Genomic DNA, 16,779 nt, shown 5'->3' on the forward strand with positions numbered 1-16,779 from the left:
CTGTCTAATTTTTAATTATTTATTTCTTTTTTATTTTTACAATAATATTTTTAAAATATGGTTATAATAAAGATAAATTGTGAATATTTTAAATATTAATTTTATTATATTATTAAATTAAACTTTTGATCTTTTATCTTATTTTTAAAATTCATTTTAGTCATTTATCTTTTTAAAATATTCACTTTAATTCTTTATTTCATAAATATGGATTGATATAATCCTTTCGATATAATAATTATTTATAATTTTGAAACATTACTTTGAATTTTTTTTAATTTATTCAAGATTTAAAAATTATTTAACTAAATTCATTAATATATAAATTATTGAATGCAACTAAAATTTAGATAAAATTTTTTATAAACATGGTGAAAATTTCATAAACATAATTCTAAAAAATAATCAAAAAATTAAATATATATATATATATATATATATATATTATTTTTAAGTTATTTGTGAGATATATTTTACACTCAATTTTTACTATGTTTATAGCTCTTTTAAATTTGAACAATAGTTAAATTTCATAATTTTCATATATGTGAATTTATTAACACAAATTTCACATCATGAATTAGTCAAAATTTAATTTAAAACTGTGTCATAAAATTGAAAATAAACATTCTTTTAAAAGGACTAAATTAATTTAAATATAACATATAAAAGATCAAAATAAATATTTTATAAAAGATCAAAAAAATATAATTTAACTTACTTTTTTTTAGTGAATTTAAATATACTTGTAAAACCAAAAATATATTATTATTTTGAATTTCATTATATTCTAAATATTTGTTATGCTATTATATAAATAATTATATATAATATTTGAAATATTACAATATGAAGAAATATTTTAAATTATTTTATAGTATCAATTTAAAAGTCTACATTATATTTATATATACCAAAGAATATAAAATATTCATATATACAAAGGGTACGCCTGACACACAAAATTAACCAGTTTTAATATCAATGATAATCTTAATTATGTGTCAAAAACTTCACCAAAATTAGATTAATTAAATCACTTATATTCTATATATTTTTTAATATAATTGAAAGTTCTCTCACTTTTAACCAGAGTTTGTATATACCACTGATTTAAGTGCATAAACAATTTTAAAGACCTAGCACATATATAATTCTACTGCATTACAAAATCGTAAGTCTCCAGAAACACCTCATAAAACCAACTGTAAATACTTGAGTTAACTTAACTTTAAATCACTAATATGATGACATATATAGTTAATAGATGCTTGGACAATTATGAACTGAAATCATAAGGCCCTCCTAAGAAGACCCTTCCCAAAAACTGGCTTATGCCGCTTATAGTGACAAACACACGGTATTCTTTAGTAAAAGGCGAAAGAATAGTTCGCTATGTATTTATCACACGGCTCCGTGCTTAGTAACTGCATAGGCTCTTCCATTTTATAAGATAAACACTTTACTTCTACTTGGTGTTTTGGCCGATGTGGGCTTTGTTTAAGAAATAGATGTCCTGTGTTACTTCCGAATTTTTTGGTTCTTTCATGGATTGACAGATTTTTTTTTTCAAAAAAAAACTTTTTTTTGTACCTACCATTATGTATGAATTTAATAAATTCAAGTTCTTTAACTTGTGTTCTTTGTGACGCCTAAGTTCTTGATTTCTTGTGATTTTGAAAGGCTAAAACTCATGACCAGTAGGTTCTTGATTTGTTGTTGGAGATAAATTCCATGTCTTCAGAGTTATACGTAGATAGCAGAAGCATTACTTGAATTTTGTTTTTTTAAGTATACATAAAAACAATGTATACAAATTTTAAGAAAGAAGTAGAATCTCGAACATGTCAGAGTTTGTTTGCTAATAATGCTTCACATAAAATGCATGTCTTTCTCTAAAGATGTCAACATTTTCGATTCTTGACTAGGATTGGAGAGCCAACTATTGTTGATGAATTGGGACAATTCTATGAAGTTGCAGGGTCATCAAGTATGAAGAGACGATGTCTGGGCCTAAATGTATTTTCTCTCCTTCGAGTATTTTAGTGAAGAATAAAGAAAATAAAATAAAATTACAAATTGCTTGACAATGTCCCATGAGAATTTATATTTTATTTGTGTTTCATGATATTAAGTTGTTCAATGACTCAGCTCTATTTGATAGAGAGAAAAGTATGTGTTTAACAGATGTTATTTATAGGGTTGCAAGGAAACCTCTTGGCTATGCTTATACTGACTTTTGGTGGTTGCAGAGATGCACAAGATGTTATTTGTTAATTAGATGGAATGCTTAGAATCATTTTTTAAAATGTAATAAAAAGCTGTTATTTATTTACCCGTCTTGTGATTTGTACAGTTTGACTGTATACAAAGAGAAAAAAGTTAAAAATTAAAGATTTGAAAATATTTATATGTAATTCACTTATTTATTTATTTTCCATTTTTTACATTATCAAAAAAGGGGAGACTTTTTTCCTTTTATTTCTATCAATCCAAATAGTATTTTTACTTTTCCTCTATTTCTATTTTTATTCATCTTAGTCTCTATTTTATTCTTAATCCAAAATATTGGTAAAGACGCTCATAATGGTCGGGAAAAATGTATAATTTTTTGTGTCATTTGTTACTGGCATTTAAAATTGCCGCTAAAAGTTTAAGAAAATATTTATAATACTCTTTAATTATCTTATTTTTAATCGATGTAGGACTTGTAAAATGAGTACAAATACTCTTTAGTTACCTTATTTCTAATTGATGTGAGACTTATAAGATGAATGTTATCTTCTAAGTATATATTTTTTAATTTTTTTAATCGGGAAAAATGTATAATTTTTTGTGTCATTTGTTACTGGCATTTAAAATTGCCGCTAAAAGTTTAAGAAAATATTTATAATAATATTTAATTATCTTATTTTTAATCGATGTAGGACTTGTAAAATGAGTACAAATACTCTTTAGTTACCTTATTTCTAATTGATGTGAGACTTAGAAGATGAATGTTATCTTCTAAGTATATATTTTTTAATTTTTTTAATTATCTTATCTCCTAAATACTAACTTAGAATAGTAAATTATATGGCTAACTCAACCTTATAAAACATACTTGTAAGGTGAGAGTTATCATTCATTTATATACTCTTTAATTATTTTATTTCTAGTCGATGTGGGATTAAGTTTTTTCTAACAAATAATTGTCGCTAATAGTAAATTTTGATATAATATAAATATATTTTTAGTGGCCATTTATAATAGTCATTTATTTTTATTAAATAATAAAATAGAGGTAATTAATTTATTGTCATTAAATAATTGTCGGTAATACTAATTTTTGTTGTAGTGTAACTTTCATTAAAATACAATTTATTTCGCCTTAAATTGATTTTGATTTTAATTTTAATATTTAAAAATTATCCTAAAATAATTGATCCTCTCATTTTTTACTATAATTTTAATTATTTTTTCTAATTTATTCTTTCATTAATTATTTAACTGTTATTATTAAAAGTAATGTATTTAATTGAGAGTGAAGTTAGTTTAGTAAAAATGTTTTAAAACTCTAAAATTTAGTTATTGTCGAATGAAAGAAGTTCTATTTTTTAATTAATAAATATAACTGCACTTAATTATTTAAACCAAAATTTTCCCACTTTAATTAAAGAATGAAATGATATAAGAGTTGAGATAATTGAGTTGTATCCTTGTGACTCCAAAACGATAGCAGACACAACATGATTAATTTTGCATTTAAAAGGTGTTTGTTTTGACAAAAAGAAAATATGGGTAACTCAAAAACCAACGACAGTGTGACATATTATATTCGCCGAATGCGGTTTGACTTAAAGTATAAGGCTGTGAAAGTATGTAGCTAATGTAGGTAGGAGAAGAAATCATGCAAATCTCTCCAATAACCCTTTATGATCTGTAATTTATACAGTACATTGTATTTTATTAGTGCCACGAATTTCAAATCTCAATTTATTAGTCCACATGATTTTTCTCTCCACTCTATTAATTGGTATCCAAACGCCACGTGTTACTCGGGGATTCGCCAATAAAATATTGCTTTATTTCTTCTGAACCCAAATAAAGTAAACTATTAACCCAAATAGGTATAGATTTATTAATTATTAGTTCAATAACTAATTTTGTTAAACAATTTTAATTTAATAAATTAGATTTAGTTTGCAACCTTTATTAAACCAACAAGTTTCAACTATTTAAATACGTTTTGCTTATTTTTTTTTATAGAATTTAAATGCTACTTAAGTTAAAAATAAAAATTTAATTTAAAAACATTATTCAATAATTCTATAATTTTAAGCTTAGAATTTATATTAATTTCTTTGTTGACAGAAAATTATTATTTTTTGGATAGTGTGTCATTGAATCTAATTGATATTTGAAATAAAGAAGAAATAGTAGAAACTAAAAACTTCCAAAATTATTTTTTATAAAATTTCTTATTTTTTTTTATAACTTTTCCTTCTTCTTTTTTTTTTTTTTTTTTAATTTTTTTTAATTTTCTTTATATATATATGTTCTTACCAGAATCAGGTTGGTCCTTCAAGTCAGATTTATCATTTTCTCTATCTTGGTCTCTCTAGAGATCATGAGAGATTGATCTTTGAGATTGGTCTTCGAGGTTGGTTTTCGAGATTGGTCGCCGAGATTGGTCGCCCTTCTCCAAGCGTCTCGGATGTACCTGCAAAAAGGACTCCGACGATCAAGTTAGTTATCTGAGATTGTCCAATAAAATGTATATATTTTTACCTGCTATTGTCCATTTTCCTTCTCTATGTAATCGTCATTATTACCGTTAAATTAACTACTTGATATTGTGATTCAAGCTTGGGTAGGTCGAGTTGGTAGGCCGAGTTGACCGAGGTTGGTACACAAGCCCCCCAAGCTCTGAGCGATGTAAGAGTGCTAGAGGTTAATCACGAGATGCGTATATTGAAGTTGGCCATAAATTAAGTTTTATTTGGTGTAATCCAAAATTCCCTTTATATTGGCAATCTCAACCCGTGAGATTTTCCAGTTCAGAGGGGTTAACATTAACCCCTTCGGAGGAGGAAGACATACAAAAATTACAATTATTGCCTCGGCTTTTAGAAAGCAAAGCTATCGTAGCACTTTCTAGATCAGAAAATCCTCGAGATGAATTAGAAAGTAAGTAATGGTAAAGTTGTTTAAAGTGAGTAATGTTTTGTTTGATTGATATGCTGATGTGTTACCTTGTCATTCAAAAATCATGGGAAGAAGTAAGTGGCGTGAACTAAAAGCCAAGTTCAACACTAAGGAGATAGAAATTTCTGATGTGGATCGCCCTTCTCGTAAAGGGAAGAAACAAAAAACCAACGACCTAGTTGAGGCTGGCAAACGAGAATCTGACAAACGAGTTGTGGGGTCAAGTTGCCCAGGTGATCTCGGCCAAGAAAAGGTAAGTTATAACATCTACGACTTTTGAATATTGTCTAAGTTTGCAAAAGGATATAAATTCTAACTTATTATCAAGTTTACAAGAGTCAATTGCTCAGCTCGGATTTTCATCTCCTTCAACGCAAGTAGGGCCATCTCAAGTTGAGCAATCTTCTCGACCAAGAACATTACATCAGAGGTATGACTCCAATCACCCTCTTGGCAAGTTGGATCATATAAGTATGTCTCTTGACGTTACCTCACTTTGGAACGCCAAGTTGACCGCGAAAGTCTTTTTCTTTTCTTTTTATAACAGTATTGGATTCGACTAGGATTTGCGTTTTTGTAAGATTGGGAATGTTCCAAAACCTATTCACCAACTCCTCATGATAATATAGTGATGTTTCATTTTATGTTTGTTTGACAAATTACAAATCTCATCAATTATTCATAAATTGAGTGATAAACCATTAAAATGAGTTCATAGTGTGAAGAATGGATTTCAATTGAATAGTAGAAATCGTTTAGGAGAGATTATATGTATTTGGCTAGGGCATTTAAAAATGGTTTATAAGTTCGTATAATTTAGGCTAACTTTTTGGTCAGTTAATAGAGAGGCACGAATTTTGTTGGTTAACAAATTAACTCAAACTTGGCCAATTTATAAATCAGATACGAAATTGGCTCAAACTTGGCCAATTTGTAAATCAGATACGAAATTGGTTCAAACTTGGCCAATTTATAAATCAGATACGAAATTGACTCAAAATTGGCCAATTTATAAATCAGATACGAAATTAGCTCAAACTTGGCCAATTTATAAATCAAATACGAAATTGGCTCAAACTTGGCCAATTTATAAATGTTGAACTCGATGACGTGAAGAAGAAATTGGCTGAGACTATAAAGGCTTTTGAAATATCCATAAGATCAAATAAATCTTATTCGGCCAAGGTGGAAGAATTATTGAGCAAGGTAAAGGTTATGGAAAGAGAACAAGAAGAAAATGAAAAGGAATGCACCGAGCTGAGAGAAAAGATTGAAGAAAAAGAAAAGACCATGTTGGATTTGCAAGAAGAAATTCAAAGACTGACAGAGCAAAACAAGGCTTGTCAAGAAGTCATAGCTGCTGATGTCGAGCGGGTTACTGAGTTAGACTCTAAGAACAAAAGTTTGAATGAAGAGCTTCAAACTACCGAGTTGCATTATTAGAACAAGAAAAGGATTTGCCAAAGCATTTCGGCAAACCAGAGTGATTGCTCCTGAGGATAATCTTCAAGAGCTTAATGTCAACAAGGATGTGTTTGATGGTAAATTGGTTAATAGAGATGACTTACCGGAAGATGTCAGTAGTGAAGATTAATGTTGAATATTGTCTTTGCAATAGTTGTCTAAGTTACAATTATTTTTGTTGTCGTTTCTTCGTATTTCGATATTTGAAATGTATTAAGTAAAATATTGTGATAACATTTCAGAGTTTCTTTTGATTCAAAAATTTGAATTCAAAAATATGAATATTATATAGAGTTTGCATATTAAATCAATGGATTTTTCTCAAACTTAGTCAACTCACAGATGAATAATAAATTTGGATTTGAATCTATAATGAACTGGATAAATTATTGGTAAAGGGAAAAAATTAAGTTACGTTTGATAAGCTTTTAAATTGATAATAATTTTGACTCAGATTTGGCCGAATTGCAATTTAGAAATATTGATTCGAATTCGGTCAATATTTGGGTTGAGAGCGATATTGGTTTATGTTTGGCTAAGCCATAAGTTAATATTAGTATTGACTCGAATTCGGCCAATATTTGAGATGTGATTGGCTTAGATTTGGCCAGATTACAATGTAACATTAAGGTTCTCTCGGACTCGGCCAGTTTTTAAGGTTGGCTCGAACTTGGCAATTTTTTAAGGTTGGCTCAGGCTCGGCCAATTTTTGAGGTTGGCTCGGACTCGACCATTTATAAATCAGATACGAAATTAGCTCAAACTTGGCAAATTTATAAATCATATACAAAATTAGCTCAAACTTGGCCAATTTATAATTGTTTGAGAGATTGGAATTTGATGGCCGACTTTGACCTTATTTCCAAGGTCATCAGATTGGGGTAAAAACTAATTATCCTATCAAGCAGATACTACGGAAGCCAGATTTGGCAGGTCGAATGACAACTTGGTCAGTTGAGTTATCCGAGTATGGAATCAAGTATGATAGCCGGGGGCCATTGCAAGCCCAATGCCTCGCTGATTTTGTTGCTAAACTCACATCTCCTATTGCCACAGAAGATCAATCATGGATTTTACATGTTGACAGATTGTCTGACATTAAAGGTAGTGGTGCGGGAATCATCCTTGAAGGCCCCAACGAGATGATGCTTGAGCTCACCATCAAGTTTGATTTCCAAGGCACCAATAACCAAGTTGAATACGAAGCTCTATTAGCAGGTTTGAGATTGGCTCAAATTTTGCCAAGTTATAAATCAATAACAAAGTTGGCTCAAATTTGGCCAAGTTATAAATCAATAACGAAGTTGGCTCAAATTTGGCCAAGACATAAATCAATAACAAAGTTGGCTCAAATTTGGCCAAGTTATAAATCAATAACAAAGTTGGCTCAAATTTGGCAAGTTATAAATCAATAGCGAAGTTGGCTCAAATTTGGCCAAAGTTGGCTCAGACTTGGCCAAGTTATAAATCAATAACGAAGTTGGCTCAAATTTGGCCAAAGTTGGCTCAAATTTGACCAAGTTATAAATCAATAACGAAGTTGGCTCAAATTTGGCCAAGTTATAAATCAATAACAAAGTTGGCTTAAATTTGGCCAAAGTTGGCTCAGATTTGGCCAATTATGAATTAATAATGTTAGCAATGTGATTTATCTGCTTAACGTATGAAAATTGACAAAGTATGAACTTTGTATAAATGTGCTTGCATATAGTTGATTAGGAGATTGGCTCAAACTTGGCCAATTTATAGTTGATTAGGAGGTTGGCTCAAACTTGGCCAACTTATAGCTGATTTAGGAGATTGGCTCAAACTTGGCCAACTTATAGTTGATTAGGAGGTTGGCTCAAACTTGGCCAACTTGTAGTTGATTAAGTGGTTATTGGCTCAAACTTGGCCAACTTATAGTTGATTAGGAGGTTGGCTCAAACTTGGCCAACTTATAGTTGATTAAGAGGTTATTGGCTCAAACTTGGCCAACTTATAGTTGATTAGGAGGTTGGCTCAAACTTGGCCAACTTATAACTGATTAGGAGATTGGCTCAAACTTGGCCAACTTATAGTTGATTAGGAGGTTATTGGCTCAAACTTGGCCAACTTATAGTTGATTAGGAGGTTGGCTCAAACTTGGCCAACTTGTAGTTGATTAAGAGGTTATTGGCTCAAACTTAGCCAACTTATAGTTGTGATCATATGTGGGGTGACTAATGTGGGTATGCTCGGATTGATGAGTTCGAATAGGCTTCGACGGATATGTGGGATCTGGAGAAGAATGATTGTTTTTTATTTTTTATTTTTTATAGTTGATTAGGAGGTTGTTGGCTCAAACTTGGCCAACTTATAGCTGATTAGGAGGTTGGCTCAAACTTGGCCAACTTATAATTGATCAAGAGGTTGGCTCAAACTTGGCCAATTGGCTCAAACTTGGCTCAGAGTGGTAACAAATGGTTAAATGAAAACATATACGCACATGCATAGGTCCATATATATATATATTATGATTAGAGAAGGGGGATGCATATATATATATATATAAGCGTGTTTATTAATTTACATCTCTTTTCATACTCAAGGTATGTCTCATTAAAATCTCTTCAACCAAAACCTTTATTTTTGAATACTTGGGAAAAAAGACTGAAGAGGGAAAAAGAGTACATATTACCTAAGTTTACATGTTTATCTATAATAAAATTTCAAGTGAGTAGCATTCCAAGTTCTTGGTAGAACTTTACCACGTAACTCGACATTTATTGGGTTGTGCACCCGCAGAGGTAAAGATATCAAATCTACATGGTTAGCCACTTCAAGAATATTGACGCGCGATGCATTTAATGGGGTATAGAAATCATACCTCAGACCTCGTACATGACGAGATCTTTTAAGCCTGTAATCGGTGTGTGGTTTTGCCTTATCTTTGGTGCTTGACTCCTCCTTGGGATTTATGTTGTTTCAAACTTGGTTCCTAAATTTAGCATGTTCCTCCGTCTGGAGGTATCCGACAGCACGTGCCCTGAGTTCGTCCATGTTGGCTGGCTGGCGTCGGCAAAGGCTATTCACAAAGGGTCCAGTTTTCAAGGCCATGAGCATGAAGTGCAAAACGACTTCAGGATTAAGGTTACAAATTTTTATAGAGATGCTAGCAAAGCACTCCATAAATTTTCGTAGGGATTCATCATCTTGTTATCATAGGTTCGAAAGAGCGGCCGATGTAATGTGATGGAAAGGTCTACTTGTAGTGTATTGGGCTGTGAATAAACGAACCAATGTGTTGAAGTTGTCCACCGATCTTGGTGGCAGTTGAGTACCATCGTACCGCTCAAAGTCTATAAGGATGTGAATAGACGAACCAATGTGTTGAAGTTGTCCACTGATCTTGGTGGTAGTTGAGTACCATCGTACCGCTCAAAGTTTATAGCTTACCAACCGACAAGTAGGGGGACTTCCATAATACCGTCTAGAAAGCGATGTTGAAGGGTATTATGATCATGTTCGTGATGAAATTGGCCATGGGTGTAAAGATGATCAGATCGGTAAGTGGGAGGGCGCATGGAGTGGTAAGTTGGGTTCGAAGAAGAATGATAGTCCTCTTCGGCTTGGGGGATGTAACTTGTTTGGTTGGGAAATTGGGATCCAATGGTACCATTTTTAGCCCGTAACCGTTGGAGATCGGCCTCAGGTTGTTTGCGCATGACTTCCATAGTTGTGGAATTTTGTTGAGGCATGAGTTCGATAAGCTACAGCCTCAGTTGTATACTTGTATGGCGAATCTAGCTTCGAGTTGAAACCATAAGGTTATCGGAGGAAAGTTTTACATGCCCTCTTTCTAGCGCCAAAATGTTCTTACCAGAATCAGGTTGGTCCTTCAAGTCAGATTTATCATCTTCTCTATCTTGGTCTCTTTAGAGATCATGAGAGATTGGTCTTTGAGATTGGTCTTCGAGGTTGGTCTTCGAGATTGGTCGCCGAGATTGGTCGCCCTTCTCCAAGCGTCTCGGATGTACCTGCAAAAAGAACTCCGACGATCAAGTTAGTTATATGAGGTTGTCCAATGAAATGTATATATTTTTACCTGCCATTGTCCATTTTCCTTCTCTATGTAACCGTCATTATTACCGTTAAATTAACTACTTGATATTGTGATTCAAGCTTGGGCAGGCCGAGTTGGTAGGCCGAGTTGACCGAGGTTGGTACAATATATATATATATATATATTATTAATTTCTTATTTTAAAGAAAAGATATACTCAAAACAAATTGTAACCAAAAAATATTTAATAAATTACAATGCGTAAACCCTAAACCCTAACATATATCCTTAATTACAATGCGCTTGGATACCCCTCCCACTGATTTAGAGAACCTTTGGCTGGTGGTGGTGGATGATCTTGATTTAAGGTTTTTACATGAACTTCATTCCGTTTCTTTCTATTTCCATTAACAAAATAAAATAAAAATAATTGAAAATGAGATAGTTTATTATTCAGAGCTAGCTAAACAAAATTCGTTAATCAGGAATAAACAAGAAAGACAAAAAAAAAAAAAAAAAAAAACGCTAAACAACATTCTAGAAGGATATGCATGAGGATTTGATTCCACGTTACATGCAATCTTGCTAATAAAACAATTATCACATTATCTCTGGTGTACGATAGGACCCCTTATATTTTAGTGCCATTTCTTAGTTATCCTATGACGTTTCAATAGTATTAATTAAAAGCCTCATCAGAATCACAAGCACAGATTCATTTATTTTACTGATCAATAGGGCATCCCATTGTGTAAAAGTTTTGTCCACCGTCAACACACAAGTATATCTTATTGCATTTGGGATTATTCTAAGAGCTTGACCTAAATGAATGATTCTTAAATAAAGAAGAAGACGCTCTGTTGTGCACAAAGGAAATAATTATTCTACTTTCATCAATTTGCAAGTTGCAAATCCATAATAAAGATTCCCCACATCCATTCTTTTAAAATCAAATTGGTGAACTCTTGTGTGAATATAGCTTTTAGGTTCAGCAAATTGAAGTTGGTAATTAATAGTAATTAATTTATTTGTTTATGATTTCTAATGACTTGAATCGCCACTCAAGAGGCTATATATAAGTCAGTAGTCAATTTGGTCTACACTACTAATCAATTGTTTTTTTAAGACATGTTCACTGTTCAGGCTTTTTAACAATTTTAGATTTTTAGTTGTATAATATATTAGGACCTCTGGTTTAACTTTTTGGGAATCAATCATGTTGGCGATGTCTTCTGTTCTTTATTGTTTGTGCAAAAACTCGAGTAAAGACAATTTTGGAGTCATAAAGTAAATGATTTTAGAAAAGCATGCCAGAGATATGATCTAACAGAATTATTGAACTTGAGAAATTGTAACAGTGGGCGCATACAGTAAAGAAATATTATATTCGTATAATGATATTATATGACAATTTATATAATTTCTGTATCCCTTTGTATCACTCATCTTATTTTATATTTGTCTTTCTTATCTTCCCATTTCTCTCATTAGTTAAATTTATTAAATTGGTTACATATCATACGACCTTTAATTAAATTAAATTTTATTTATACTGACAATGTTAATGTTTGAGTTTTAATATGTTAATAAGCTTGTAAACTATCAAAATACATAAATATTATTTTAATTCACCATTAATTACTATATATATTATCAAATTTTGGTACGATTTCTATTAAGTTAGTATATTAGAGTCTTGAGATTTATCTTTCATGAGTTGGACATTTATAACACCGAGGGTCTATATTATGTCTTCCATAGTGTGAAATAAGGTTGAAACTATTATATTTGTTTAATTGGTGTGTAATAGTGTATTGATCTTGGGCCAAAATGAGTTGCTGTATTTAATAGAGATCATAAGTATCAAAATACAGGCCCAATATTCACTATAGTTGGGCCTTGAACACAGAAACACCCATCATTTGGTTGCCCATTTTACGAAATGAAATCATCAGCTAACTGATTTTTAACATTTTGTTCTTTTATGAAGTACTCGTTTTTTTGAAGGTAGAAGTAGAAGTCTCGAAATTTTATTTAACTGACTCATGTTTCTTTTTCAACTCAGTGTCACATCACAATCCATATCCACGTTAGTCCCAATGAATTGCTGCTAACTGCCGTTCAAAATTGCGTAATTAAAATAAAAATCAAAATACAATTTAGCCGATAAATATTTTTAAAAAAAATTATAGTGATGTTAATTAATATAAAAAACAAAATTGTATACCAGATATAAAAAAAATAATTTTCATCTTAGAATATATTCAACGTGAGATTCTTGTTGAGGTGTTATAATGAAGTTACAATTGTTTAAAGTAACTCTTTCATTGGAATATATAATCCTATGTAGTAATAAAAATTGAATTTAATTACATATAATTATGTATTCTTTTAAATGTTATATAATTTTCATTTTTTTAAAATTAAATAATTATTATGAATTTTCAATTTTTCATAAATTGAAAAAAATATTTTAAATGATTTTTTAAAATTAATATTTTAATACATAATAATATTACTCTCCAGGGCGGTGATTCCTTCCAGGCAGAATTACTAGCAGTTGTTGAAGGCCTTGAGCTTTGTTGGAAGGAGGGGTGTAAGAAGGTTATTTGCGAATCCGATTGTCTAGGTGTTATCAATACAGCTAAGAGTTTAGGGAAAGGGGCTCAACTTAGACATAAATACTATGATATTATTAAGAGGTTGATAGATCAGTGTTCCCGAGCTTGGGAGGTAGAGTTTGTTTGTATCCCTCGCGAAATCAACTGTGTGGCCCATTCTCTAGCACGATGGGGTGTCCAACATTTGAACTCGAATGTTTCATGGAGGAGTCCTCCAAATTTTATTTTATTTGCTTTAGGAGTTGACTCTATGTCATCTAGGTTCTAGTGTATTTTTGCCTTCTATCTTTCATAATGATACCAAAAAAAAAACAATGACATGATACAATTGAGACCACCAGTCATATTTTTAAATAGATTAAATAAATCATGTTATTTATTTTTGTAAAGGGAATATAGTTATTTAAGACCCATTAAGTCCATAGATTTTCTCTGCATACATACCATATATACTTTGTAATACGTTCAATAATAACACACACATATCATTCCTCTCTTTCTCTCTTCCCTCTTCTCTAACTCTTACATGGTATCAAGAGCAGTAAGATCTTGGGACAATATAGTTTGATGCATGTCATACCTCACAACCAAGATTCCTTCTACATATTAATTTTTGAATTTTCACCGATCCTCTTCCTCAAACCTTACTCGATCACAACTAGAGAATTATAAATACATTAGGCCAAATATAATTACTAGAATCCATAAAATCTCTTTAAGACTAGTATTTAGCTTTGAAGAGTCTTGACACCATAGCATTAGAGCCAGAAAGAAATCTACATCCTTGTTTTCCAAGCATTGTTATATCAAAAGAATGAACGCTTTTGAAATTTATACAGCAACCTTCTTTAGTGAACATGTTATGAAGTGTTAATGTTAGTATTTAAATTAAGGATTTCACTTCTCAAAAATAAAGAGATTCCATTAATAAAGTAATAATAATCATTGACAATGAATATTGTAATTAATTTTAAATTTTTTATATATGTGTTTGATTTTATTATAATTCTTTATTATTAATTTTTAATTAATAATAATTATTATATTTTATCTTTTAAAGTATACCATTTATTTTAGAGGAATCAAATCCTTAAATTAAATATTTGATGTTAGGTTAATATATGAATTAAAATTATATTTCTACTAATTCATTTCAGAATTAATAAGATATGGCGAGATACTTGAAAATGTAATTAAATTTTTTTATGCTGATAATTTGAAATTAAAAAAAGAAAACTAATGAGAATATTTATAATTTGATAATTTAAAATATATGCGGTAAATTTTTAAGAAACTTTAGGTGTGATTTGGAAAGAAACATTATAGAATTTTGTCACATAAGGGATGATGACGTCGAAACTTAAAATGGAGGCTGAAGGGACTGCTTTTAAAACAAATTAAGATTTGGCAAAATATAAGAAAGGAACAAATGATGAACAGCACTATGTTTTATGACTTGACATTTTTGTTGTCATTCTTAAAGGATAGTGGTTTCATGTGATGGACAGCCTGTCTTGCGGCTTGGAATAGTATATTTTGCTACAGTGTTCTCACTTATTGTCCTTTTTATAGTTTGGAATTGGAATGAATGAGAGTCGTAGTTGGGTTGGCGTTTATTTTTTCTTAATCAAGATATTTTTTGCGCGGTAGTCAATTATAATTTTGAAGTATAGAAATCGTTAAAAAAGAGTAATTGTATTTGTGAACAAAATATATTTTATATGTATGTGAATGTGATGAATAATGAGTATGGTTAATTAAGAATATGAATGATAGTTGGGTGGGTGGTGAGTGGACAGGTGATTGATCTAGTTTAGGCAGGTGATGGTGAGTGGTGAGTGGACAGGGGTGTTGGAATTGATAATTAATTTATTTAAATAGAAGAGAGGGAACAGTAGAAAACATAGAGAAGGACAAAGGGGACGTAAGAAAAATCCAAAAGCTTAAAGCTTGGAAGATGTCCTAAACCTTGCAATGGTGAAGTGGCTGATATCGACCCCATTGGGATCCCCATGAAGCGCAAGATCGACCAAAATCCTGCCAATGACTGGAGCCATCTTGAAGCCGTGACCGGAAAACCCTCCTCCAATGATCACATCCTTCCCAAACTCCCCACCCAAGAAATCTATGACGAAATCCTCATCGGGTGTCATGGAGTACATGCAAGCCTGCTTCATCACAGGCTCACTCGAATGGACCAAACCCATGAAACTCTTTTCCACCCACGTTTTCAACGCCTCCATCATCACCCCTGGGCCCCACGGCCTCTTGTCCGGGTCACACGCCTTTCCCCCGTGCACCCCCACCTTAATCAAATCCGGAAACTCCAACGTCGGAGTTCCGTAAATGTAAATATCTCCGAAGCTCGCGAACGTCGGAAACCCACTCCCCACCGCGAATTTACCTTGCTGCCCCTCCTTAATCCTCCAGTACGAAACGTGCGTCTCCACTGCCTCTATCGGGAGTTCCACCCCGCTAACCGTTTTAACTAACTTACTCGCCCACGCGCCCGCCGTCACCACGCACTTTTTAGCGCGGAATTTTTCACCACGCGCGGTCAAAACAACCACGCCCCCCTCGGGGGACTTTTTTATGTCTATCACCTTCGTGTTGTCCTTCAACACGGCGCCGTTTTTGAAAGCCAGTGTCTGGAACATGGCGACGGCTTTGGTGGGCTTGATGATGCCGCCGTGGGGGTTGGAGAGGCCCACCCAGTCGTCGGGGATGTTGATGCGGCCCGAGAATTTTTGGCCCACCTCAGGGCTGCGGAGGAGTTGGAAGGGGATGTTGTGGGCCCGGCAGTAGTCGAGGAGGGAGCGCATTGTGGGGTGGTGGGATGGGGCCATGTCGAAGTGGTGGGCCGGGAAGTAGACCTGGTAGCCCACCTGGGCCTGGGCCTCTTGCCAGAGGGTGTAGGAGTCCATTACGAGAGGGTAGTAGTGGTGTTGAGGGTAGGTAACGCGGATGGTGCGGGACTCGCCGTGGGAGGAGCCACGGTGGTGGAGGAAGTCGAATTGTTCGAGGAGCAGGGTTTTGAGGCCTCGTTTCCCCGCGTTGTAGGCGGTGGAGCTTCCCATCACTCCTCCTCCGATGACTATCACGTCGAACTGCGTTTCCTCCATTTCTCTCTACTCTCACTACTGCTAACTCTTACGCTCTCTTCTTCGCTTCGCCCTGCCTTTTATTAATACTGCATCTCATTATTACATAATAATATAATTCTTTCTCATTATCCGCATCTTTCTTAATCTCAACACATAATTGTTGAGATAGAAACAAGTCCCACATCAATAAAATATAATAAAAATTAGAGAAATTCTATGGTACCCATCTTATTTGAGAGGGTACCGGTACAGTTTTTTATATTTTATATTTTTAGTAATTTATTTAAATAATATTTATGATATTTTATTTTTTTAATTTTTAAATTATTTAGTCATTTTATTTTTATTTTATATATTTTAATTTATTTGTAATAATATT

At 32.4% G+C, this 16,779-nt stretch overlaps 1 protein-coding gene and 1 non-coding gene across 2 annotated transcripts; both read right to left on the bottom strand.

Annotated features, from left to right (window-relative positions):
* Positions 1–1,297: 1,297 nt before the first annotated feature.
* On the bottom strand, positions 1,298–1,414 carry LOC114916215 (U5 spliceosomal RNA). Its single transcript, XR_003804599.1, has one exon. It is a non-coding gene; the product is annotated as a U5 spliceosomal RNA (small nuclear RNA).
* A 13,731-nt stretch (positions 1,415–15,145) lies between these two features.
* On the bottom strand, positions 15,146–16,478 carry LOC109790248 (FAD-dependent oxidoreductase family protein). The gene has a single exon (XM_083077592.1). The coding sequence runs from the start codon at positions 16,416–16,418 to the stop codon at positions 15,240–15,242; it is 1,179 nt and encodes a 392-aa protein (XP_082933718.1). The 5' UTR covers positions 16,419–16,478; the 3' UTR covers positions 15,146–15,239.
* Positions 16,479–16,779: the final 301 nt, after the last annotated feature.

Source organism: Cajanus cajan, chromosome 6, assembly GCF_000230855.2.
Source record: "Cajanus cajan strain Asha chromosome 6, NIPB_CcT2T_4, whole genome shotgun sequence".
Taxonomy (NCBI): domain Eukaryota; kingdom Viridiplantae; phylum Streptophyta; class Magnoliopsida; order Fabales; family Fabaceae; genus Cajanus; species Cajanus cajan.

What these genes read in the sequence shown, in the direction of transcription:
- LOC109790248 (XM_083077592.1), bottom strand. Translation starts at nt 16,418, where the DNA reads ATGGAGGAAACGCAGTTCGACGTGATAGTCATCGGAGGAGGAGTGATG.